Raw genomic sequence first — 26,463 nt, forward strand, 5'->3', positions numbered from 1 at the left:
TATGTTGGCCTCATAAAATGTGTTAGGAAATAATGCTTCTTCTTCTGTTTTTTGGAGAACTTTGAGAAGGATAGGTACCAAATCTTTGAATGGTTGGTAGAATTCCCTAGTGTAGCCATCTGGTCCTGGACTTTATTTTTGGGGAGATTTTTGATAATTGTTTCTATTTCCTCTCTTCTTACAGGTCTATTTAGGTTTTCCACTTCTTTATAACTCAGTCTGGAAAGATTATATAATTCTATGAATTTATTCATTTCCTCTAGGTTGTTGAATTTGGTGGCATATAATTTTTCATAGTATTATACTATGATCCTTTGTATATCTATGATGTCTGTGGTGATTTCTCCTCTTTCATTTCAGATTTTATTTATATGAGGTCTGTCTCTTTTTTGCTTAGTGAGTCTAGCCAGGGGTTTGTCAATTTTACTGATCTTTTAAAAGAACCAGCTCTTTGTTGTGTTAATTTTTTCTACAGTTTCTTTGTTCTCTATTTCATTTAGTTCTGCTCTAATTTTTACTATTTCCTTTCTTCTCCTGACTTTAGGTTGCCATTGTTCTTCTTTTTCTAGTTCCTCAAGATGTGATGTTAGGTTGTTTACTTGGGATCTCTCTTGTTTCTTGACATAAGCTTGTAATGATACAAACTTCTCTCTTATTACTGCTTTCACTGCATTTCAGAAAGCTTGGTATGTCGTGTTGTCATTTTCATTTGTCTATATATGTCTTTTGCTTTCTGCGCATATTTCTTCTTTGACCTAGTCATTTTTTAGAAGTATGTTGTTTAGTTTTCACATTTTTGTGGGTGTCTGTACTTCCTTTTTTCAGTTGAATCCTAGTTTCAAAGCCTCATGGTCAGATGATATGCTTGGTATAATTTCAGTTTTCCTGAATTTGTTAATGTTAGTTTTGTGGCCCAACATATGGTCTGTCCTCGAGAATGTTCCATGCACACCTGAGAAGAATGTATTATCTGATGTGAAATGTCCTGTACATTTTTATTATGTCTACTTGGTCTAGTGTGACGTTTAAGGCTGATATTTCTTTATTCATTTTCTGTTGGATGATCTATCTAAGGTTTGTTGAAATCTTCAAGTATGATTGTGTGTTTGTGTGGTTCTATTTTTAGATCAGTTAGTAGATGTCTTATATATTTTAGTGCTCCCTGGTTTGGTGCATATATATTGAGAAGTGTTATGTTTTCTTGATACGGTGTCCCCTTTATCATTATGAAATGTCAGTCTTTGTCTCTGGTTACTTTTGCTGTCTTGAAGTCAGCATTGTCAGATATAAATATGGCTACACCTTCTTTTCTTTGGATATTATTTGCTTGGAGAATTGTTTTCCAAGCTTTCACTTTGAGTCTGCTTTTGTCCTTGCAGCTTAGATGTACAATATCTCTTGAAGGCAGTATACAGTTAGGTTTTGCTTTTTGATCCAATATGCTACTCTTTGCCTCTTTATTGGTGAGTTCAGTCCATTGACGTTTAGGGTTATTATTGACACTTGAAGATTTTCTATAGCCATTTTGTGCTCTGTTTTCTGGTAGCCCTGTGTCTTGTTTGGTTCTTCTCTTTTGTGTTTCTGCCAGTTTTTTTTTTTTTTTTTTGGTGGTATTTTATACTTCCTTGTTTCTTCTTTTTTAAACTGTGTATTTCAGTGGTGGCTTTTTCATGGGTGGTTACCATTAGGTTATTAAGAGAAAAATGTTTAGTGTACTAGAGTCTTTTGTCTTTTTTGTCTTTTGAGTGCTTCTACACTCCATCCTCCTTTGCTACTGCAGATCTTTATCCTCTTCCCTTTTTTGTTATTGTTGTCACAGATTATCCTTGTTTTTATCCTGACCTTGTTAGAGTTTTACTTGTAGTTTTGATTTCTTTTGTTCTTTGTGTCTAGTCAAATAAACCCCCATGAGTGTTTCCTGCTGTGGGGGTTTTCTGGTGATAAATTACTTCAGCTTCCGTATGTCTGCAAAAGTTTTTATTTCTCCTTCATATTTGAAGGATAACTTTGATGCATATACCATATTTTTCGCTCCATAAAATGCACCATTTTCCCCCAAAAGTGGAAGGGAAAATGCCCATGTATCTTATGGAGTGAAAAATACAGTATTTTATTAAATATTTTAACATAATATTTGGTTCAGAATTTTTTTTTCTTATTTTCCTCCTTAAAACCTTAGGTGTGTCTTATGGTCAGGTGTGTCTTATGGAGTGAAAAATATGGTGGTATTCTTGCTGGAAATCCCTCTCTTTCAGTACTTTGAATGTTTGGGTTCACTGTCTTCTGGCTTCTAGAATTTCTGCTGAGAAGTCTGATGATAATCTAATGGGCTCTCCTTTATATGTTCCTTCTTTTCCCTAGCTGCCTTGAGGAGTCTTTTTTGTCACTGATTTTTGACAATTTTATTATGGTGTGCCTTGGAATAGGTCTGTTTGGGTTGAGATAACTCGGCATTGTATAGTCTTTATATGCAATATTATTATGGGTATACATATAGTGATTAGATATTTATATACCTTGTGAAATGATCACCCCAGTAAGCCTTGTCCCCAACTAGCACCATACATAGTTATTATTATATTATTGATATATTTCCTATACTGTACTTTTTGTAACTGGCAATTTGTACTTCTTAATCCCTTTTACCTTTTTCACCCATCCCTCTCCCTCACCTCATCTGGCAATTACCAATTGGTTCTTTGTGTTTATGTGTTTTTTTCTGTTTTGTTTGCTCATTTATTTTGTTTTTACATTCCACATGTAAGTGAAATCATACAGTATTTGTCTTTGTCTGACTTATTTAGCATAATACCCTCTATATCCATCTATGTTGTTGTAAATGGCAAGATTTCATTATTTTTTATGGCTGAGTAATATTCTTTTTCTTCTTCTTTTCCAAGTGAGTGGTGGGAGACAGAGAGATAGACTCCCACATGCACCCTAGCTGGAATCCTCCTCATACTCCTGTCTGGGGCTGATGCTCTGCCCATCTGGGGCCATGCTTGCAATGAGCTATTTTTAGCACCTGAGGCTCCACGAGTCATCTGCAGTGTGCAGGGCGATGTGCTCAAACCAGTGGAGCCATGGTTGCAGGAAGGGAAGACAGAGAGAACAATAAGGGGGAGTGGGAGGGGTAGAGAAGCAGATGTTTGCTTCTCCTGTGTGCCCTGACCAGGGTTTGAACCTGGGACATCCACACGCCAGGCCGATACTCTATCACTGAGCCAACCAGCCAGGATGAGTAATATTCTGTTGTATGTATATACCACATCTTTATCCATTTGTCTATCAATGGACACAGACTAAAGTTTTAAAAAATCACATATTTATGTATTAAACAAATACTTATTGCTGTGTTTTTGCCAACTATGTGCCAGGCATTATGATAGGTACTAGGTGATAACTATATGAATCATATACAGTTTCTGTCACCCAGTAGAATACAGAACTTCTATGTGGTTTAGAAACTAGGGCTTAAATCCTAAACAGTATTGTATTTTTTATTATCATTGCTACATAGTCTATCACATTGTCTTTCATAGAGCAGTAGAATTTTTTATTTGGATACTTTTTACACAAATTAAAATGGTTATTCTTGAGCCCTAGGTTGGAGAAACAGAGAGACAGATTGGGTTTTAAAACTTTATTTCAGATGACTTCCTGGGATACTTATATGCCTGTTTTGAGACTTCATTAGGATTTCCTGGCTTCCTTTTGACAAGATTAAGATGCTTTTAGGTATAGATCAAACTCTACATATGGCATGATGCTGCAGTGTTGGAAGAGGCATTGCCTCTTCTAGTATATTTTCATTAACTCATACGAGTTTATCGCATTATTTTCATTGCCTCTTCTACTATCCACTCTTGATTACTGCACTGTTACTTTTAAGTTTAATTGTTGGAAAACATTAAAATTTCAGCTTATTCTATTCTTTACTTACATTTATGCAAATTTACAAAACTAATTTTTTTTTAAGTGGAAACCTTTAAAAGGTTGCTCACTTCTGCTCTGAGTTATTAGTGGATATTCTTTCTTCAACTCTCAACACAGTAATAGGGTTTCCTATTAGTGTGTGTGTGTGTGTGTGGTTTTGATATTAAAAATCAATAATTCAGCTTTGTAAACTTGATTAACTCATATCTTTAAATAGAATTTCTCTTAGATCAGTGAACATAGCAGATCCCACTTTACCAAAAACCATGCTATTTTTTTTATGACCTAGGATTTGTTATGTAATATAATTTTATGATGTCCTTAGCAAACATGAAATAACTGACTAGAGATTAGGGTAACATCATTATGTATGAAAATAGTATAGCTTTCTAAGTTATTTTTTGCCTTCATGTTGTTTGTGTTTTTGACAGAGAAGAAGAGCTGTGCTGCCCCAGACCCGCTATGTGGAGCTGTTCATTGTCGTAGACAAGGAAAGGGTAGGATTGGTGACAGTTTTTCTTTTTCAGGAAAAGCGGATGAGAAGTGAGCATCCCATGAAAGAAATATAAACTGTAATATATTTGTATTGATTTTTCTGAAATGTAATTAAAAACAAAAATTGCTTTTTCCCTTTAAGCTTACAACATATTCATAACACCACTAGAGGCTGAATATAGCAAATAGGACCATGTCTAACTTTATTTTTTTACCGGTGATTTTTTCCCCCTGTTATTTTGGGGTGTTTGCTCATGTTGGATTTCTTAAGTGAAACTAGACTGCCTCAGAGTCTTGAGACCTTTTCAGATGACTTTAAAGGACTGTAGCCAGTGAGTCAGATATTGCTTTATTGCATAATAAAATTGCTTTGCTGTCTGGAATTTTAGCTAACCAATACTTCACTTTAAGAGAGAGGAGCTTCTAGATCCTGGCATGTGTTAGAAGGGAATAGAGAAGAGTAGTTGATCTTAGCATTTACTATGAATGTCACTGTTCAGGAAAATACCAGGGATTTTCCTTATTCACACTAGGAATTGTGCTTAACTAAGAAAAGTAATGCATCTATTTCAGCATTTATAGAATTTTCAGTTTTAAATATAGCTGCCTTATAATATAACAGATTAAAGTCTGACTTTTACTGCCATCTTTGTTGTTTGTGTAAAAACGGTGTTTGTAGAAACCTTACATTATTGGCAGTTCCTTTCTTATAAGCTGCAGAGATAGTTTCAAGGATTGTATGGTTTAAAACAAAATCTATTATTGTGTATAGTTTGGAGAAGGAGCCATATTTATTTAAAGACAGAGATATTTAGATTTGTTCTTAGAAGTTCATTACCTTCAAGTGGTAGAAGGAAGAAGGATAGGGAAGGAATGTGAACAAGCATGAACACTGCCCTACCTAATGGGTAAAAAGTTTCTGTAGAGTGTTAGGATAAGTGATAAAAACAGAGATCTGAAATGTTTTTCTTTATTACTTTCTCCAGATAGATTTGTTGTATACTAGTGGAAAATGGTTCAAAATAAAAATAATTTCATTTTAACCTAACCTTGTCAAATGTATTCAAATTTATTTTTCTTATTTAAGGAGAATCATGATAAAATGCCTAACTGATAAGATCTGATATATTCTGATATTAATGCTCTTATCATAGAGCAAAACCATACATTCTTTTTGTTGTTGTTGTTGTTTTTTGTTTTTTGTTTTTTTCTGAAGCTGGAAACGGGGAGAGACAGTCAGACTCCTGCATGCGCCTGACCGGGATCCACCCGGCATGCCCACCAGGGGGCGATGCTCTGCCCACCAGTGGGCGTTGCTCTGTTGCGACCAGAGCCACTCCAGCGCCTGGGGCAGAGGCCAAGGAGCCATCCCCAGTGCCAGGCCATCTTTGCTCCAATGGAGCCTCAGCTGCGGGAGGGGAAGAAAGAGACAGAGAGGAAGGAGAGGGGGAGGGGTGGAGAAGCAGATGGGCACTTCTCCTGTGTGCCCTGGCTGGGAATCGAACCCGGGACCTCTGCACGCCAGGCCGACACTCTACCACTGAGCCAACCGGCCAGGGCTACATTCTTAAAAATTTTTTTCTTATTATTTATTAAGTTGGTTGTATGAAAATAATGTTAGGGTGAATGTTTAATTTTAGCTAGGTTCCCAAAGTAAAGAATCAGTCATATCCTCTGTTTGGCTTAATACGATTAAACTTTTAAAATGTCTCTATATTTTATTTACATGTAATGTTTCAACTAGTGAACATTGGTTAATCTCTCATTAATTTAGCCCCGAGTTTAGGGATGGTTTATTGGTAATACTTTTAGCCTAAGGAATCAGGAAATCCTTTAGATTGTTTTTATTCCTTTATCCATTTTAATTATTTTTAAACTCTATCTTTGTGAATTGCTTGAAAATACTTTGCATTAAGATGAATAAAAATATTGAGAGGAAAATTCATTTTGAAGTTGTGTTAATTTAGAGAAAATGATTCAGTACTTTTTCATTATTATTCATTTCACATTTGTACCTGTTTCTTTTTTTAATTCCCATTTATCACTGAAACGTATGTTTTAGATTTATTAAATTGGAATGCTGATGAATGTCTAAATTAGCCTTGGTTTTTGATTCAGCAGAAATATTGGATTTTTATCTTCATTATAAAATATTACAGAATTTTTTCTTTTTCTGAAATTACTTTGGTGATGATTACTTTTCTCTTGCTTTTCAGTATGACATGATGGGAAGAAATCAGACTGCAGTCAGAGAAGAGATGATTCGTTTAGCAAACTATTTGGATAGCGTAAGTTGTATTTTATATCAGTTGGGGTTATTTTATCAGATCCTTTCATAGTCTCAGGACAGAATTTATAAATTGTCTCATTTTGAGCTCTATTATCCTAGAGCCTAAATGACTCAGTCTTTCAGGGGTCTGTTTTTTAGTTTGTTTTGTAACTATTTTGATGTTTGAAAGGAAAGTATTATTGTGGAAACACTTTAAGGCAAACGAGATTTCACATTAGCATCTACTTTATCTTTAGAGTAGATAGACCAAGGTACTTTGGCATTATGAAAAGATCTTTCAGTTTTTACTGAGAGAACCTTATTTTGAATAAGGCTGCCTCTTACTCTGAAACCATGATATGACAGTATCAATGTGTGTGTGTTTGTGTGAAAGAGGGAGAGTGAGACAAGATTTTAGGGTTTATTCATTTAGTGGGAGATACTGAAAATTAATAAATGTTCTTACAAGATAATTTCATCTACAAGGTATTTCTTTGATTAATAGCAAGCATAATAATAATGATGATAGTGATAATGATGATGGTAGCATTCTATTGAGCATTTATAATGTTCTTGAAACTGAGCCAAGTGCTTTACATTTATGAACCTATTTATTCCTTACAGTGTTTCTATGAGATGGATACAAGTTCTGGAATCCTTTCTCTGAAAGCTGTGGGGTACATGTAATTAGAATTTTAGATAAGAGTTTAGAAAGTTGCCAACTGATGGTCATTGATGCCAATTCAGTGCTGACAGGAATCTCCAATTTGAGGTGCAGTAATGAAGGAAACTTTATTCATTGCAAATGTGATATAGCACAGCTATGAGAACAGCAGCTAAATACTGCTACAGCTCAATTATGAAGCAGCACATCTGTGAAACAGCATGGCTGTGAGGTGCCCTGGAGCAAGGCCCCTCTGTAGCTAGACATACCTGCTCTACTTTGTTCCATTTTGCATTGATCTGCTCTGCTCTATTCCAGTGAGGTTTCTTTGGTGTTTCAACTCCAGTGAGGAAACACAATCTTCATTCTTCCATGGAAATAGAAAGTTTGCTCTCTAAGTAAGAGAAGAGCTACATATAAAAACAGAAGTGCCTGTCCCTGGTCCCTGATTGGTCCATCCTTATGCAAATGAGGACTCACAGTTTGATTGGTTCAAAAAGCACTGTCCTGATTGATCAGAATGGAGCTACTCTGATTGGTCTGTGAAGATGCTTGATGGGAACCCAACTGCACAGCTCTGATTGGATGGGGAAAGCCTTAGTGCAGTGGATTGGAATAGTTACAGGAACTCCTTTAAAAGAGCTGGCACAGATGGCAGGAGCACAGTACAGGCAGGCAGGTTAGTGCAGGCTTCTCTATGAAGCGAGGTTTACATGAGAGGTTCCTTTTTAGAAGCAGCTGCTAGGCTCTGCTTTTAAATTTGAGCCCAGTTAGCCACTAGGAGCCCTTTTTAGTAGATATTTTCTTTCTCAGGGTCCACAAAGGTAATATGGCTCACTATTATACAGTATGTCGGTAAAGTCATGGTGCACTTTTGATCGGTCACAAAAAAGCAACAAAAGATGATAGAAATGAGAAATCTGCACCAAATAAAAGAAAAACTCTCCCAGTTTCATACCTATTCAGTGCAGTTCGATGTGGGCTTACGCACAGATTTTTTAGGGCTTCTTAGGTAGCTATCTGTATAGCAGGGGTTTCCAAACTACGTCCCGCGGGCCGCATGCGGCCCCCTGAGGCCATTTATCCGCCCCCGCCACATTTCTGGAAGGGGCACCTCCATCTCATTAGCCAAAAGCAGGCCCATAGTTCCCATTGAAATACTGGTCAGTTTGTTGATTTAAATTTACTTGTTCTTTATTTTAAATATTGTATTTGTTCCTGTTTTGTTTTTTTACTTTAAAATAAGATATGTGCAGTGTGCATAGGGATTTGTTCATAGTTTTTTTTATAGTTCGGCCCTCCAATGGTCTGAGGGACAGTGAACTGGCCCCCTGTGTAAAAAGTTTGGGGACCCCTGCTGTATAGCCTCTATAGACTCATCACTGACTGATGGCCTACCAGAACGGGGTTTCTCCACCAAACTGCCGGTTTCCTTCAACTGCTTATCCCACCCAGTAATGTTATTCCTATGTGGTGACGCTTTGTTATAAATGTGCAGATATTCATGTTGCACTTTGGTCACGGATTTGAATTTAGTGAGCCACAGAACACACTGAACTTTCCTCTGTACCGTCCACATCTCTACTGGCATGGCTGTGGGCTGCTCCACTGTATACACGGTGTTACATCATCATCTGCGCATGCGCACATGCTGCCACATCCTACAGAAACTGGGAGGGTTTTCCTTTTATTTGGTGCAGATTTCACATTTCTATCGTCTTTTGTTGCTTTCCTGTGACCGGTCAAAAGTGCACCATGACTTTATGGACACACTATATAACACCTCTCAGGTTCTTGGGGAAGATAAAAGGATTATTTTGAATTTCTGTTTTATTTTGGTGGATGAGGTAACTGAGACCCTTGAGAAGTTAGACTCTTATTATATTGAAGGGAATATTTTTTTGGAAGGGAAGAGTTCTGTTTTTAATATAAGTAGGTATGTTACTTCATTGTAAGTTAAGAGATATATTCTGTAATACATTTTTATTCTTTTATTTCTGTTCTTTTCCTAGATGTATATTATGTTAAATATTCGAATTGTGCTAGTGGGACTGGAGATTTGGACAAATGGAAACCTGATCAGCATTGTTGGAGGTGCTGGTGATGTGTTGGGGAACTTTGTACAATGGCGGGAAAAGTTCCTTATAACACGTCGGCGACATGACAGTGCACAGCTAGTTCTGTAAGTGGTTTTAAAGAAGAAGTACTATTAATGACATGGTCAGAATAATCATTTTTATTTGTTTTCTTTTATTAAGATCATATTTTCTTAAGGTCTTTGAGAATTCTTTAATTAAGGGAAACTTAGTTTCATACACAAGAACAAATGAGAGTATGATAATGAAACCTCTCTTCTGTTTTGGACTCCTTGTCACCTTTATCCCATGTCCTTCCTCTTTCTTGGATTCAGTTTACTCTCTTGTTTTGTTGTGGCATGTTTTATAGTTACATCTTGTGAAAGACTAAATGGAAAGAAAAATTGTGACCTCTTGCATGTCAGATTTTAAAATGATCTCAGTTTGACCTCTGATTATCCTGGGGCCTTATGAAACTCAGTCTTTCAGAGGTATGCTTTCTAGAGTGTTTTATAACTTAAAAAAATTATTTGGATGGGTATGAAATTCTAAGGCATGAAATCTTTTTTCTTCAGAATTTTGAAGGCATGAATCTGGTACCTATTAACTTCTATGTAGTAGTACTTGTGAGAAGCCTTAAATCGTTCTGACTCCTGATCTTCTGTATGTGACCGTTTTCTTCTCTGGAAATCTTAAGATCTTCTCTTGGTTCCCAGGCATCTTAATTTCCTTGATGATGGGCTTGGTTGTAGGTGTTTTATCACTGATGTGCTATGTGCTTGGTGGGTAATTTCAATCTTGAAACTGTTGTCCTATAGTTTTAGGTACTTTACTCAAATTGTTTTGTAGATGATCTCATCTTCCTTTTTTTACTTTATTTATTTTATCATTTTAATTTTATTTATTTACTTATTTTGTGACAGAGACAGAGAGAGGGCCAGACAGGAAGGGAGAGAGATGAGAAGCATCAATTCTTCATTGTGGCACCTTAGTTGTTCGTTGATTGTTTTCTCATATGTGCTTTGACTTGGGGTCTACAGTAGAGTGAGTGACCCCTTGCTCGAGCCAGCAACTTTGGGCTCAAGCTGGTGAGCCTTGCTCAAACCAGATGAGCCTGCGCTGAAGCTGGCGACCTCGGGGTCACGAACCTGGGTCCTCCACATCCCAGTCCAGTTCTCTGTCCACTGCGCCACTCCCCAGTCAGGCTGTCCTCCTTATTTTTATTGTTCATTTTTTTCTGGGATTCTTTGTACTTGGCTATTAAATTTTGTACTGTCCTCTAATTTTATTATATTTTGCCTCCTTTTTTCCCTTTGTCTTTTTCTACTTTTTGGGATATTTTCTTAAATTTATCTTCTAAGATTTTTATGGACTTTTTAGTTTTTGGCTTATTTTTATTTTTAATAGATTTCTTTTGTTCCCTTAAATATATTTTATATAATCAAGTTTTTATTTCATGGATAGAATAGTTTTTCTATTCTCTATGAAATATTGCCAATGTATGTTTTTAAAATTTTCTAATTTTTTACTTGTATTTTATTTTATTTTTATTATTATTATTATTTTTTTATTTTTTTGTATTTTTCTGAAGCTGGAAACGGGGAGAGACAGTCAGACAGACTCCCGCATGCGCCTGACCGGGATCCACCCGGCACGCCCACCAGGGGTGACGCTCTGCCCACCAGAGGGCGATGCTCTGCCCCTCCAGGGCGTCTCTCTGCTGCGACCAGAGCCATTCTAGTGCCTGGGGCAGAGGCCAAGGAGCCATCCCTAGCACCCGGGCCATCTTTGCTCCAATGGAGCCTTGGCTGCGGGAGGGGAAGAAAGAGACAGAGAGGAAGGGGGGAGGTGGAGAAGCAAATAGGCGCTTCTCCTATGTGCCCTGGCTGGGAATCAAACCCGGGTCCCCCACACGCCAGGCCGACACTCTACCGCTGAGCCAACCAGCCAGGGCTATTTTTATTATTTTTTAAAGATGATGAGTATATATAATGTACTTCAAGTAGCCCCCATTATGTCATTTAATTCTTACAGTGATCCCATGCAATTAGCACACTTTTTTTTTTTTTTTTTTTTTTTACAGATAGAGTGTCAGAGAGAGGGATAGATAGGGATGGACGGACAGGAACAGAGAAAAATTAGAAGCATCAATCATCAGTTTTTCGTTGCAACACCTTAGTTGTTCATTGATTGCTTTCTCATACGTGCCTTGACCGTGGGCCTACAGCAGACTGAGTAACCCCTTGCTCAAGCCAGCGACCTTGGGTCCAAGCTGGTGAGCTTTGTTTTTGCTCAAGCCAGATGAGCCTGTGCTCAAGCTGGCGACCTTGGGGTCCCGAACCTGGGTCCTCCACATCCCTGTCCAACACTCCATCCACTGTGCCACTGCCTGGTCAGGCAATTAGCATACTTTTGATCTCTATTTGTTCATTTATTTTAAACTGAATTTATTGGGATATGGACTCTGATGTGCAACTCAGTTAAACATCATCTGAGCACTGCATCGTGAGCCCATTGCTCTGAGCAAAATCTCCTTCATCCCCATTTTCCCGCCTTTGCCCACCTGTACATACTCCCTACCCACTTTCCCTCAGACTGTCACCACACTGTCATCTGTGTCTGTGTTTCCTATTTTTTTTTTACCCTTAAACTTCTGTCATCCAGTCCCCCAAACCCTTTCTCCTCTGACAGCTGTCAGTCTTTCCTATGTATCCATGTCTCTGTTTCTATTTAGTTGGTCAGTTTAATTTGTTCATTAGATGCCACGTATAAATGAGATTATATGGTGTTTGTCTTTCTCTGGCTTATTTCACTTGCATAATAATATCTATATCCATTCATGCTGTTGCAAAAGGTAAAATTTTTTTCTTTTTTGTGGCCATGTAGATTTCCATTGTGTAAATGTACCACAGCATTTTTACCCAGTCATCTACTGATGGGCACCAGGCTATTTCCAGATCTTGAGTATTGCAAGCAGTGCCGCAGTAATCATGGCAATGCGTATCATATCTTCCTTTGAATTAGTGTTTTGGATTCTTAGGATATATTCCTAGAAGTGGGATTTCTGGGTCAAAGGGCAGTTCAATTTTTAATTTTTTGAGGAAGCTTCACACTGGTTTCCACAGTGGCTGCACCAGTCTGCTTTCCCACCAGCAGTGCACAAAGGTTTCCTTTTCTCCACATCCTTGACAGCGGTTGATGTGTGTTGATTTATTGATGAAAGCCATTCTGGCAGCTGTGAGGTGGTATTTCATCGTGATTTTAATTTACATCTCTCTGATGATTAGTGACATTGAGCATTTTTCATATGTGTATTGACCATCTGTATGTCTTCTTTGAAGAAGTATCTATTTAGGTCCTTTGCCTATTTTTTAATTGGATTGTCTTCCTGGTGTTGAGTTATGTGAGTTCTTATATATTTTTGAAATTAACCCCTTATCACATGTATCATTGGCATATATGTTGTCCTATTTGGTGGGATCCCTATTCATTTTGTTTATTGTTCTGTTGTGCAAAAGCTTTTTAGTTTGATATAGTCTCATTTGTTTTTTTATTCCTTTGTTTCCCTTGCCCAAGGAGATATGTCAACAAAAACAGTGTTGCAAGAGATGTTTGAGATTTTACTGCCTATGTTTTCTTCTAGGATTTTATGGTATTGCTACTTACATTTAAGTCTTTTATCCACTTTGAGTTTATTGTTGTGTAAGTTGGTGGTCTAGTTTCATTTTTTTGCATGTACCTGTCCAATTTTTTCAACACCATTTATTGAAGAGACTGTCTGCTATTTGTGTTGTATGCTCTTGCCTCCTTCGTCAAATATTAATTCACCATAAAGGTGTGGGTTTATTTCTGGGCTCATGTTTGTTCTGTTGATTGATATTCCTGGCCAGTACCAAGCTCTTTTGATTACAGTGGCCTTTTGTATAGTTTGATATCAGTTATTGTTCTACTTCTAACTTTGTTTTACTTTCTCAAGATTACTGAGGCTGTGTGGGGCCTTTTTGGTTCCGTATAAATTTTTGGAATATTTGTTCTAGATCTGTGAAATATGTCATTGGTATTTTAATAGGCATTGATTGCACTAAATCTATTGATTGCTTTGGGTAGTTGGACATTTTAATGATGTTAATTCTTCCTATCTGTGGACACAGTATATACTGCAGTTGTATGTTCCTCAATTTCTTTCTTCAATGTCCAGTAGTTTTTTGAGTACAGATCTTTTACTTCCTTGATTAAATTTATTCCTGTGTACCTTACTTTGTTATTTTTTTGTCACAATAATTAATTTCTCTTTCTCCGAGTTCATTATTGATGTAGAAGAATGCCACTGATTTCTGAATATTAATTTTGTATCCTGCCACTTTGCTAAATTCATTTATTAGGCCCAGTAGATTTTTTTGGTGGAGTCTTTAGGTTTTTCTATGTACAATGTCATGTCATCTGCTAACATGGACAGTTTTACTACCTCCTGTATAATTTGGATGCCTTTTATTTCTTCATCTTTTTTTATTTCTGTGGCTAGAACTTCTTGTACTGTGTTGAACAAGAATGGTGAAAGTGGACATCCCTGTCTTGTTCCTGATCTTAGGGGAAGCACTTGTAGTTTTTGCCAACTGAGTATGATGTTTGTTATGGGTTTGTCATAGGTGCCTTTATTATATTGAAAAATGATTGCACTATTTCCACATTGCTGAGTTTTTCTCATAAATGGGTACTGGATTTTATCAAATGCTTTTTCTGCATCTGTTGATATAATCATGTGATTATTAACCTTCATTTTGTTTATGTGATGTATCACGTTTATTAATTTGTGAATATTGTACCAACCTTCATCCCCAGAATAAATCCCACTTGATCATGATGTATGATGTTTTTAATGTATTGCTGGATCTGGTTTGCTAGTATTTTGTTGAAATTTTTTGTGTCTATGTTCATCAGGGATATTAGTCTATTGCAGGGGTAGTCAACCTTTTTATACCTACCGCCCACTTTTGTATCTCTGTTAGTAGTAAAATTTTCTAACCGCCCACCAGTTCCACAGTAATGGTGACTTATAAAGTAGGGAAGTAACTTTATTTTAGAGTTACAGCAAGTTAAAGCATATAATAATAATTACTTACCAAGTACTTTATGTCGGATTTTTGCTAAGTTTGACAGAATAAATCTTTATGAAACAACTTACTATAGTTAAATCTATCTTTTTATTTATACTTTGGTTGCTCCACTACCGCCCACCACGAAAGCTGGAATGCCCACTAGTGGGCAGTGGGACCAGGTTGACTACCACTGGTCTATGGTTTTCTTTCTTTGTAGTGTTTTTGTCTGGCTTTGTAAGTAAGATCATGTTGGTCTTGTAAAAAGAGCTTGAGTGTCTTTCCTCCTCTTGAATTTTTTGGAATAGTTTGAGAAGGATAGGTGTTAGTTCAAATGTTTGGTAAAATTCGCCTGTGAAGCCATCTGGTTCAGGACTTTTGTTTGCAGGGAGTTTTTGATTACTGCTTCAATTTCATTAGTTGTAACCGGTCTATTTAAGTTTTCTAATTCTTTTTGATTCAGTTTTGGAAGATTGTATGTTTCTAGGAATTTACCCATTTTCCCCAGATTGTTCAATTTGTTATCATATAGTTATTCATTGTATTTTCTTACAATCCTTTGTATTTCTGTGGTGTCAGTTGTTGCTTCTCCTCTTTCATTTCTGATTTTATTTATTTGGGTCCTCTCTCTTTTTTTCTTGATGAATCTACTTAAAGGTTTGTGAATCTTGTTTATCTTTTTAAAGAACCAGCTCTTGGTTTCATTGATCTTCTGTATTTTTTTTTTAGTCTCTATATTATTTATTTCTATTCTCATCTTTATTATTTCCTTCCTTCTACTTACTCTGGGCTGAATTTGTTGTTCTTTTTTTTAGTTTTTTTAGATATAGGGTTAGATTGTTAATTTGAGATCTTTCTTGCTTTTAAGGTATGACTGTAATGCTGTGAACTTCCCTCACAGGACTGCTTTAGCTGTATCCCATGGGTTTTGGGTTGTTGTATGTTCATTTTCATTTGTTTTTAGGTAACTTTTTGTTTTTTCCTTGATCTCATTGTTAACCCATTGATTGTTTAAAAACATGGTACTTAGCCTCCATATATTTGATTGTTTTTCAGTTTTTCTATTGTAGTTAATTTCTAGTTTCATGCCACTGTGGTCAGAGAAAAGATGCTTGGCAAAGTTTTCTTCTTTTATATAGCAGTTTCATGATACCATAATAAACTTAAACTTCTGTACATCACTTAATACAAGTACATTCCAAAAGCTTACAATAAAACCTTCACTTAACAATATATAAAACATTTTATCCTTCATAAATGTTTTCTGGCTTGACAGACTTTTTACAAAAAAATGTTCTATTTCATATTGTACTTTATGCCTCCCTCAATGTCAGTGGTACCTAAAACTCAAATTTTACAGAAGAAATTTCCCTTGATTTATTTTGTTTTCTTTTGGTATGTGAGTTAAATTAAAGCAGGGCACTGAAAATGCCAAAATGGATTTTTTTTTTGAGAGAGAGAGATGCATCAACTCATTGTTCCAGTTAGTTGTGCCATTGATTGCTTCTCATGTGTGCCCTGACCAGGACTCTAACCTGAGACCTCAGAGGTTGAGCCTGTGCCCGTGGGATTGAGCAGGCACCCTTGAGATCAAGCCAATGACCCTGGGATCAAGCTGGTGACCCTGGGATTGAACTAGCGACTTTGGTGCACCAGGACAATGTTCTATCTACTGGGCTACTGAATAGGGTCCCCAAAATGGATTTTTATGGCTCTATAACCACAAAGTCTTGGTCCTGATTCTTTTATTAATTTTTAGTGTAACTGCACCTAAAAGTTTCCTTATATCATAGAGCATGCCATCTAGCTCACACAAGACAAAGGAACACACGCATCAAGTGTATTATTCCCTGTGCCTTGCCCAAGCACACTTAACAAGCTGTCTTTCTCCTCTTTGTGTTCTCCATCTGTTGTGTATAGGCATTTCTCAAATGTCTAATGAACTCTGGTTTTTCGTTTGTGGTTAAAATGGTGCTGAAAAGCCTTTTGGAAGATTGACTTCATGTATGGGATTTAGGGAATTTGGAGTCCACTAAATAGTGATCTGGCTGAAGTGTTTTCTTGGAAATTCCCTTATGTCATTATCTTGAGTTCTTTTCTCCTAGCTGATCAGATGCCCCAGAGAAGGATTTATTCATTCATTTAAAAATTATTTATTAGGAGTATACCCTAGGCACTGGGGTATAGTAGTGGACATCACAGGAAAGCTTTGCTCTCATGGAGTCCATATTCTGGTGGAGGTGATTTGCCATAAATGAGATAAGTAAATACATATAATGTGTTAACTAAAGATAAGTGGTAAGGAGGGGGGAAAAAAAGGTATTGGTGGAGTAAAGTTGAAATTTTAGGAAACATGGCAAAAAAAAAAGATCTCACTGAGAAGATGACTTTTGAGTAGAGACCTGAAGGAGGTGAGAGAATGAGTTAGGGGCATATATTGGGGACGAGAGCTCCAGGCAGAGGGAGTAGGTCCTGAGATACAGTGAGGCACCGTATGGAGGCCTCCGTGCCCTTCTGTTCCCGTGCTCCTTGCCCTGCATCCTCCTGTGTGCATATGTTCATTGAACACATTACCTGTTTCTCACTAGAATTTTTGAGTAAATAAATGTAATGCATTTTAGGAAGGTTTTGCACTAGAAGGTCGAAAAAATTTGATTTGGTATCTGAAACATGTTTTTATTTTCTAAAAAATGAATTTGTAATATTAATCTCATTCTCTGATAATAAAAGAGAGAAGGCTTTTTTTGTATTCTGACTTTAAAATGTTATTCAACTTTGCCATTTTCTCAGTTTTTGTAGGTTCTAACAATCCAATTTAAGATTACCCAGAGATATAGGGGCATTGTGTTCCTTTCCCCCACAAGCACTTTTATAACTTTCACCTTTTCCTTCAGGAAGAAGGGTTTCGGTGGGACTGCAGGAATGGCATTCGTGGGGACAGTGTGTTCGAGGAGCCACGCAGGCGGCATCAACGTGGTACATTTTTGTTCTTGATCTTCACCTTTGGGCAGCTGCGTTAGGATAGTTTCGAGCTTTTATTGACTCTATACTTCCTCCCTTCGTTAAAATTATGTTTGGATATTATGGGGGACAGTGTAGGAGTTGCAGATGAATTTATTCTCTAGAGACTGGATTAAGTACTCTACTATTTATTATGTGTTTCTTAACTCCTCACTTTTTATACATGAGGAAATAGACTATTTAAAAAATTAAATTAGAATCATGAATTAGTTTTTTCATAAACCACCAAGAATAATCTACTGATGCTAAAGTATTTGATCTGTTGCTTAGAAGGTTTGTCTTTTCTTTTTTCTTTAAGTTAGAGACAGGAGGCAGAGATAGACTCCCGCATGTGCCCTGACTGGGATCTACCCAGCAAACCCCTTACCAGGAGATACTCTTCCCATCTGGGGCCTCTGCTCCACTGCTCGGCAACTGAGCTATTTTAGCATCCTGAGGGCCCACCTGGGGCCAACTTTGCTTGCACCATTTATGCCATTGGTATGGGAGATGAAGAGAGACAGAGAGAGAGCAGGAGGAGGAGGGGTGGAGAAGCAAACGGTCGCTTTTCCTGTGTGCCCTGACTGAGAATTGAACCTGGGACTTCCACACACTGGGCCTATGCGCTACCACTAAAGCCAACCAGCCAGAGCCAGAAGGTCTATCTTCATTATCAGTATATTGAGTCACACGAGTTTCTTACTAGACTGAAATGTATAAGGACTGATGTTGGATGCTTGATTTATCATACCAACTGTCAATGTTGCACTGATAGATTTCCTTTTGTGAAAAAATAATCTCCCAAACAAAACATATCGTTTTTGTTCAGAAACCTAATTAATATCTTCTTGTGTTTGGATAGTTTGGGCAAATCACGGTGGAGACATTTGCATCTATTGTTGCTCATGAGTTGGGGCATAACCTTGGAATGAATCATGATGATGGGAGAGATTGTATTTGTGGAGCAAAGAGCTGCATTATGAATTCAGGAGCATCGTGAGTAATTGGGTTCTTTCTTCTTTTTAATGTTGTCTTGTATGTCAATGCTTCTTAAATTCTGGGATATTTTCATGTCTCTGTTAAAAAGCAGGAAACATTATTCTTGGCTCCCATGAAATTAATTACATGATACAACAAGGAGAGTTTATTTAAAACAAACAAATAATTTCACAGAGCATTCAGCAAGAAACATTTATGTAGGCACAGGTATGTAGCTATACTCTTCTTTAAACCAATTGACAGACCAAAAGATACAGGAACATGAAAGAATGTACATCTGAATCAGAAATTAGGGAAGGGTTTCTGTTAGATTCAGTCACGTTGGAATATAGAATGAAGGGCTATTTGAAGCATTTGCTCACCAACCCTTTGACCCTTTGAGAAAGTACTGTATCACTGTCAGAAGAACACATCCTGACATAGTCCTACTAACATCTCTAATTACGTAGATAAAGGTGGGAAGCAAGACAAAGAGGGGAAAGGAGAGCTAACATTTACTGAACTCTTTTTATGTATCAGGCACTATTCTAAGCACTTAAAAGGTACTAATCTCTTAATGATCAACAACCTAATAGGTACTTCGATGTCTCTGTAGATGAGGAAACTGAGGTTACACATCTAAGAAAGTAGTGAAACTGGGATTTGATTTCAGGAAGTCTGGGTTCAGAGCCTGTGATCTTAGAACCCCTTCTTTTGCCAGAGTTCAAAAAGAATTACAATTGAAGGTCTAAAGGTGAACAAGAACCGTTGAGTTGTTGGGCTTCTTTCTGATGCAGAGTTGTCATAAGGCAACAGGTTTCCATCCTAGCACTCTGCTAGGCCGTCATGCTAAGCAGAGATCTGGACATAGTCACAATGCATGCGTGGAACAGAAGCGGAGCCAGAGGAAATATTAGATATGAAAGATGTCCATCTTTAACAAACACAGAGGAAGATTTCATATGGGGGCGATCCATGGCCCCAAAGATTCACTCCCTTTCCTACTCTCCTGAAGTTTCAGGGGCACTGAAAGAATAATAAAAACTTCTGTTAGCCAGCACTTTATGTTTATATCTGAGAGTATAATTGTAATAATATCCTGGTATAAAGGGTAAGCACTCAAGCAGGATTTACTGCAGAATTGATCTGTTTTTGTGCAAAAACTAGGCTGAAAAATAGATATAGGAGAATTAGAATAGTGCTTATGAAATAACTGTACTTAATAAAAATTATATTCACAAGAAAAGTCATATTTGTAAAAAATTTTCTGTAGGAGAGGGAAGTAAATTTATTGTTTGCTTTGGCTGGCAGTGAATTTGGAGAAGACATAAATTCAGGGAATAAGAAATAAATAATCAACAGTGAGATAAAACAACAGATGAAGATGAAAAGAGGAACGAACGTTCAGCGGAAGGAACGCCATGAAACTGTGCTATCGTTTATTATAGAATTTAAAGGGGTGTGAAGCAATGAAGAGTGACTCATACTTCATTCACTCATCTAATATTTATTGAGCACTTTTTGCCAGACTTTGTTTTAGGCACTTGGAATATCTCAGTGAATTAGATAAAAACTTGTTCTTTATAGAGTTTACGTTTTAATGGGGGATGCAAACGATTGACATAATAAATACATCAATAATGTAGAATGTTAGAAGGTGGTAAGTGCTATGAAGAATAAGACAGAGCAGATTGGATGATGAGGAGGGCCAGGAGTGGTGGTGCTGATAATGGTCAGTTCCAATTTTAAATTCGTGTTGTCAGGGTGAGCTTTTCGAGATGACGTTAGACCAAGTGCTTGAAGGAGGAGAACAGAAAGTTAGCTGTGTGGATATATGAAGAAAAAGCAAGTACAAAGGGACTGTGGTCAGGATAGATTTTTTTTTTTTCCCAAGATAGAAGAAATTGTAGCAGGTTTGTACGTTAATAGGACTAATTTAGTAGAGGGGGATAAATTGATAATATAGGACAGCGAGAGGAATATTGCTGGAGTAGTTCTGGAGTAGGGCAGGCCGTGGGATCTGGGACAAGAGTGGAGGCGTTGGCTTTAATGGTGCACTGGTAAGCTATTTGTAGCAATAGGAATAGATCTGTAGCTGCTGATAGATGGGTAGATGTGGCGGTGGGAATCTGTGTTTTGGTTTTGGCTGTAAAATAGGAAGTAGGTTCATCAGCTGAAAGATAGGCTAGTGGAGGAACTTTTGGGGGTTTCAGGAAATAGAAAGTCTGAAATAGTAGGGTAGTAGAAAGGGAGAGTAAATGGGTTTCACTGTGTTTGCTGGGCAGCTTTAAAGGGCCACTTGAGAATCATAGTCATGTTTTAAGTGTGATTAATCAGTGTAGTTGTGTGTTTTTGTTCAGCCACTTTCAACTGCATAGATACATAAGAGAGCTGGATTTAACTAAGTTGTGATTAGGCCAAGTACAGTGAAGTAGGAGGAGGGCAAGACAATCAAGCCTGTATGCAAAGGAGTAGTTATAATGATGGGTAATAATATTTAAGCTGAATAGGGTTTAGGAAAGAAAAGACATCAGGGATGGAGGGAAATGAAAAGAAAAGGTATCAATAGATTAGCTGTCCTGGTGGAATTAAAGGTGTATTATATGCTTTGGGGTATAAATAGTGGTGGGATTCAGCTGGTTCACACTGGTTTGGCAGAACTGATACCTAATTTTTTTGTTGAGTTTGGTGAACCGGTTGTTAAAATAGCACTTGTAATCAGGGTTTTCTCTAAGGTGGGCACCTGCCCAGTGTGGAAATCACAAATTTACATTCCTTACGCTTTTTTTTTTCTGAAGTGAGAAACAGGGAGGCAGACCGACTCCCACATGTGCTCGACCCGGATCCACCCAGCTTGCCCACGTAGGCATGATTCTCTGCCTATCTGGGGCGTTGCTCCATTGCAACTGAAGCCATTCTAGTGTCTGAGGCGGAGGCCATTGAGCCATCCTCAGTGCCTGGGCCACCTTTGTCCAATGGAGCCTTGGCTGCGGGAGGGGAAGAGAGAGATAAAGAGAAAGGAGAGGGGGAAGGAGGGAGAAGCAGATGGGTGCTTCTCCTGTGTGCCCTGGCCAGGAATCGAACCCAGGACTTCCACACGCTGGGCCGATGCTCTACTGCTGAGCCAACCGACCAGGGCCCATTTCTTACTCTTTTCTTAACATTCATCTGTGCAGCAGCGTATTTTAAGTGCCTGTGGTAATGTTCATTCTGTCCATAGGTGAAAAAATTGCAACTGAGGATGCCAATTAAGAAGTAATGTAGAAATGTATTAAGTAACAATTTTATTGTTTCTTGTCAAGTATTATTTAATATTTTTTCATTAATATTTTAAAACTCTTATAATTTAGTTTTATATACCTCTTTTATTGTTCTTATTTAAGTATTAAGTGCATGAAATAATAAACTGCCTTTCAGTATATCATTTTTTTTATACTTAAAACGGTGATATAGGGCAGAGAACCAGTTGTTAAATTATTTGAGTCCCACCACTGAGTATAAAGGCTTATTAGAGGAAAAGTGGATTTTATAAAATTGAGATTATAAATTATAATTACTGGTGATGGAAATGTGTTCATTAAAACCATGGTAATGAGTGGTTGATATGGTGGAGGATAAACTCATTGGAGGAGAGGAGTTCAAATCACCTAGAGCCCAAGGAATTAATAGAATTATCTACTTGTATATTGAAATCAGCAGCAATTGAGGCAAGACTAGTGTTAGAGTGACAATATTAGTAGGACATGAGAGGGAGTGAATGGGGGACTGTTAGATCTTAGTAATAGTCAAGATAGTGGGCAATTTAATTTTATGATATTCAAGCTGGGAGATTTCAGGAAGGAGGGAGAAAGAACGGCCTAGAAGCAGCAATCTAGAGGAAAAACACTGATCCTATTTATATGAGGTTTGTGGGGAAAAAGTTGCCATCTTTTGTGATGGTTCTAGTGGAAGCTGTGAAATCTAGGGATAGCTGTTTCAAGTAGAGCTTAAAGGTAGAGGCACTCTACTTTTAGAGAAGAGGTTGAGGATATAGCAGTTTTAGCTGATGATGGACGGTGAATTCCAGAGTGCGTAGTAAGAGAACAAGATACATGTGAAGCCTCGTGAGTATTAGAGTGCAGGAGACAAGGGCCTACATAGGGAGCAGCAGCTTCTTATGGTGATCGACATAAGCAAGAAAAAGGACGTAATGAGATTTGTCCTGGTAAACTAAAGGCAGATAGTGATGCTGAGGCTACATGTGTTAGGGACGGAGAGGGATGAAGTGTTTACGGTTCACTCTTGATCTCTATGAATGGATCCTAGGAGGTCTGAATTTATCTCCGTTCTAGTATAAGAACTCATTTGATGCTTGTTCAAAAATCTGCAAATGAATCTTGATGAGCTTTCTCTGACTGCAGGGGAAAGAGCAAAGGTTAAAAGTTAGATGTGATAGATGTTGAGATTATAGTAGAATGACAGTTTATGGGCCATTGAACTTACTGGAAGAGTATTGTTTACCAGTAAAAACTTGAGCGTGTCCAAAAAATAATTGCTTAAGGTAACCATGAAACATCTATTTAGTGTAACACTGTATAGTACTGGAAATTATGTTTTTTGATAGTGGATTTCATAGTTATCTTTTAAGCTGAGGAACCCTCACCCCTTTTTTCACCTAATGTATTCTTTTTTTTTATTCTTGTGACAGAGTCAGAGAAAGGGACTCACAGGAAGGGACAGACAGGAAAGGAGAGAGACAAGAAGCATTAATTCTTTGTAGTGACATCTTAATTGTTCATTGATTACTTTCTCTCATATATGCCTTGACCGGGGGCGCTACAGCAGACCAAGTGACCCCTTGCTCAAGCCAGCGACCTTGGGCTCAAGCTGACAAGCCTTGTTCAAACCAGATGAGCCCATGCTCAAGCTGGCGACCTCGGGGTCTCGAACCTGGGTCCTTTGCGTCCCAGTCCGACACTCTATCCACTGTACCACCGCCTGGTCAGGCTCACCTAATGTATTCTTATCTAGAGGCTTATATTACATAAAATATGTAAGAGGAGCTTTTCTGGTTGAAGTGGGAAGAGGAGGAAAAGCACCCTCCCCTTTCTAACTGTCCAGTGGCCCCTCCTTGCCCCAGATTGTATTATGATTTTCATGCGTTCTGGTTATCTTTGCTTATGTGAGCCCCTTTCTCCATTTAAAAATATTAAAAACTATATTTTATGATTGCATTGGTATAAAGATAAATATAACCCAAGATTTATTATTAAATATTCATTATTATGACTGCTTTTTTTCCTTCTTCTGATTTTGTAAGAAATTAAGCTTAGGACAGTTTTGTGCGCCACTGACAGTATGATGGCTCCTAGGCATTGTGCCCGCTGCGCTGTGCCTAATGATTAAGCTGGCCCCGCCCCTGAGGGCACCTCCTTAGAGGCTCTAGGGCACTGCAGGGGATGGTTTGTGAATCACTGGTTGTTAATATGTCAGTTTAAAATGCATTTATCCATGTGAAAGAAGGAATATATGAATGAATAAAAAATATGAACATGTGAAAAACAGATTGGAAGGCTATATGCCACAGTGTTTAACTATCGATAGTTGTATCTTTTGGTGATAATCTTTTAGGTCATTTTTTATTTGTCATCTAGCTTTTCTGCATTTTTGAATCATTTTGCCCTGAGAAGACACTTATTTCTAAGTAGGAACTAAAGTAAACGATTTAATAGAAGTGTTCTAGAAGAAGTGTAGCTGTCACTCTGTTATAAGTGTCAGTATTTTAATAACACTGAACCTTTAGGTGATTGCTATGACCAGTGTTCCCTGGACTGGGTTCCTAGGAACTGATATGTATGTTGGAAATATTACTGTTGTTAATTTTGTTGTGGGGTTTTAAAATTTATTTAAAAAGTTTTTCAGGGAATGACTATATTTCAGGTAGATCTGAGCGGATTGCCTTGATATTATTTTCCCATTACTACTGGTACCATAATAGTTTCACACTTTTATTTAGCAATCCAGTGAGGATTTTAGGATACTTAGAATATTTGTTCATTGTTGTCTTTGCTTTTTGGGGAGATTCTGGATTATGTAGTGAGTTAGTATGTGAGTTTCTACCTATTTTTATTGATCTTGTAATAATAATTTTATATGTTAGTGTAGTAAGTTAAAATGAGGACAAAAGGAAGAATGTCCTGTTTGTCATTTATTTATTTATCTTCTGGAGCAGAGTGAATAAGTGTAAGTATTCACTGCTTACAGGTTCATCACTTGAGTTTCTGTCTTTGTTACAGTGTTCTTTGGTGTATGAAGAAGGAATATGTTGGGCATACAGGGTTAAAATGGGGTGTGGCTCAAGGATGGTCATGGTCTTAAGTCAAAAGGTATCAGTACAAAGAGACAGTTGGGACTGTGTGAGATTGTGCAAGGAATTAAATCTCAGGACTTCACTGCTCATAGGGGTTAGTGCAGAAGCACTTTAGGAATGGTTGGCTAAAATTGGGGCAATAGCAATGACAGAGATTGATTGAGGCTGTGGTCTGAGGCAATACTTACAATGGTTTGGTCCAAAATGACTTCTAATGAAGGCACATTGATTTCTAGATTTAGGGATACTAAGTTTTGGAGAATAGGAGGTTTTCCACTTTCTGAAAAAGAGTGTGAGAACTTCACTACTTGAAGGAGAATCTGCTTCTCTTCAGGAAAATGTAAACTATCCCAGAGACATTGCATTAACTTCCGCATTGAACAGAGAAGTATTCTGGGCAGAGGACAGAGCAGGCATCATACAGACAGTGCTGTATTGACAATTAAGATTTATTGCGTGGGTTTTGTTAGACAGATGACTCTAGCCTGTTCCTAGATGAAATGAACTTAATTGCTGCACTAGATGGCAATAAATTCTTAGATTTATTAACGGTGGTGTTTTCTGTTGTATCATCTGTGTGTGTGTGTGTGTGTGTGTGTGTGTGTCTGTGTGTGTTAATCAGAGAAAGCCTGCTCTGCATCCCAGATTTGCCTCTTACTCTGTGGCCTTTATCTTTGATTCTTTTTTCTTATTGATAATTGCTTCTTATAAAAGCTATGACCCATGTCAGCTTTCTGATCTCTGACAATCCCCAGAAGGCTGAGCAGATTCACCTTTTTTTCCCAAGGGACTTCCTCAGTCCTGACTCAGTCCTCTTCTGGTTACCAGACTCCACTGAGCCTCGCTGCGGGGAGGGAAGCACCAAGAATAACTCTTTTTTTTTTTTTGGTCAGCTTTTTATTTCACTTTTGCTTCCTTTTTCTTTTTTTTTTTTTTTTTTAAATAAATTTTTATTAATGGTAATGGGATGACATTAATAAATCAGGGTACATATATTCAAAGAAAACATGTCTAGGTTATTTTGTCATTAAATTATGTTGCGTACCCCTCGCCCAAAGTCAGATTGTCCTCCGCCACCCTCTATCTAGTTCTCTGTGCCCCTCCCCCTCCCCCTAACTCTCTCCCTCCCTCCCTCCCATGTCCTCCCTCCCCCCACCCCTGGTAACCACCACACTCTTGTCCATGTCTCTTAGTCTCATTTTTATGTTCCACCAATGTATGGAATCATGTAGTTCTTGTTTTTTTCTGATTTACTTATTTCACTCCTTATAATGTTATCAAGTTCCCACCATTTTGCTGTAAATGATCTGATGTCATCATTTCTTATGGCTGAGTAGTATTCCATAGTGTATATGTGCCACATCTTCTTTATCCAGTCTTCTATTGAAGGGCTTTTTGGTTGTTTCCATGTCTTGGCCACTGTGAACAGTGCTGCAATGAACATGGGGCTACATGTGTCTTCACGTATCAATGTTTCTGAGGTTTTGGGGTATATACCCAGTAGAGGGATTGCTGGGTCATAAGGTAGTTCTATTTGCAGTTTTTTGAGGAACCACCATACTTTCCTCCATAATGGTTGTACTACTTTACAGTCCCACCAACAG

General features: G+C 37.6%; 1 protein-coding gene across 1 annotated transcript in view; it reads left to right on the forward strand.

Moving 5' to 3' along the window:
• ADAM9 (ADAM metallopeptidase domain 9) overlaps positions 1–26,463 on the forward strand; it is a 150,215-nt gene that overhangs the window by 30,718 nt on the left and 93,034 nt on the right. The window contains exons 7-11 of the mRNA XM_066235015.1: positions 4,368–4,433; positions 6,648–6,719; positions 9,377–9,546; positions 17,427–17,508; positions 18,395–18,528. Coding sequence (XP_066091112.1) covers positions 4,368–4,433; positions 6,648–6,719; positions 9,377–9,546; positions 17,427–17,508; positions 18,395–18,528 — 524 coding nt within the window. The remainder of the gene's footprint in view (positions 1–4,367; positions 4,434–6,647; positions 6,720–9,376; positions 9,547–17,426; positions 17,509–18,394; positions 18,529–26,463) is intronic.

The sequence above is a fragment of the Saccopteryx bilineata genome, chromosome 6 (assembly GCF_036850765.1).
Source record: "Saccopteryx bilineata isolate mSacBil1 chromosome 6, mSacBil1_pri_phased_curated, whole genome shotgun sequence".
Classification (NCBI taxonomy): domain Eukaryota; kingdom Metazoa; phylum Chordata; class Mammalia; order Chiroptera; family Emballonuridae; genus Saccopteryx; species Saccopteryx bilineata.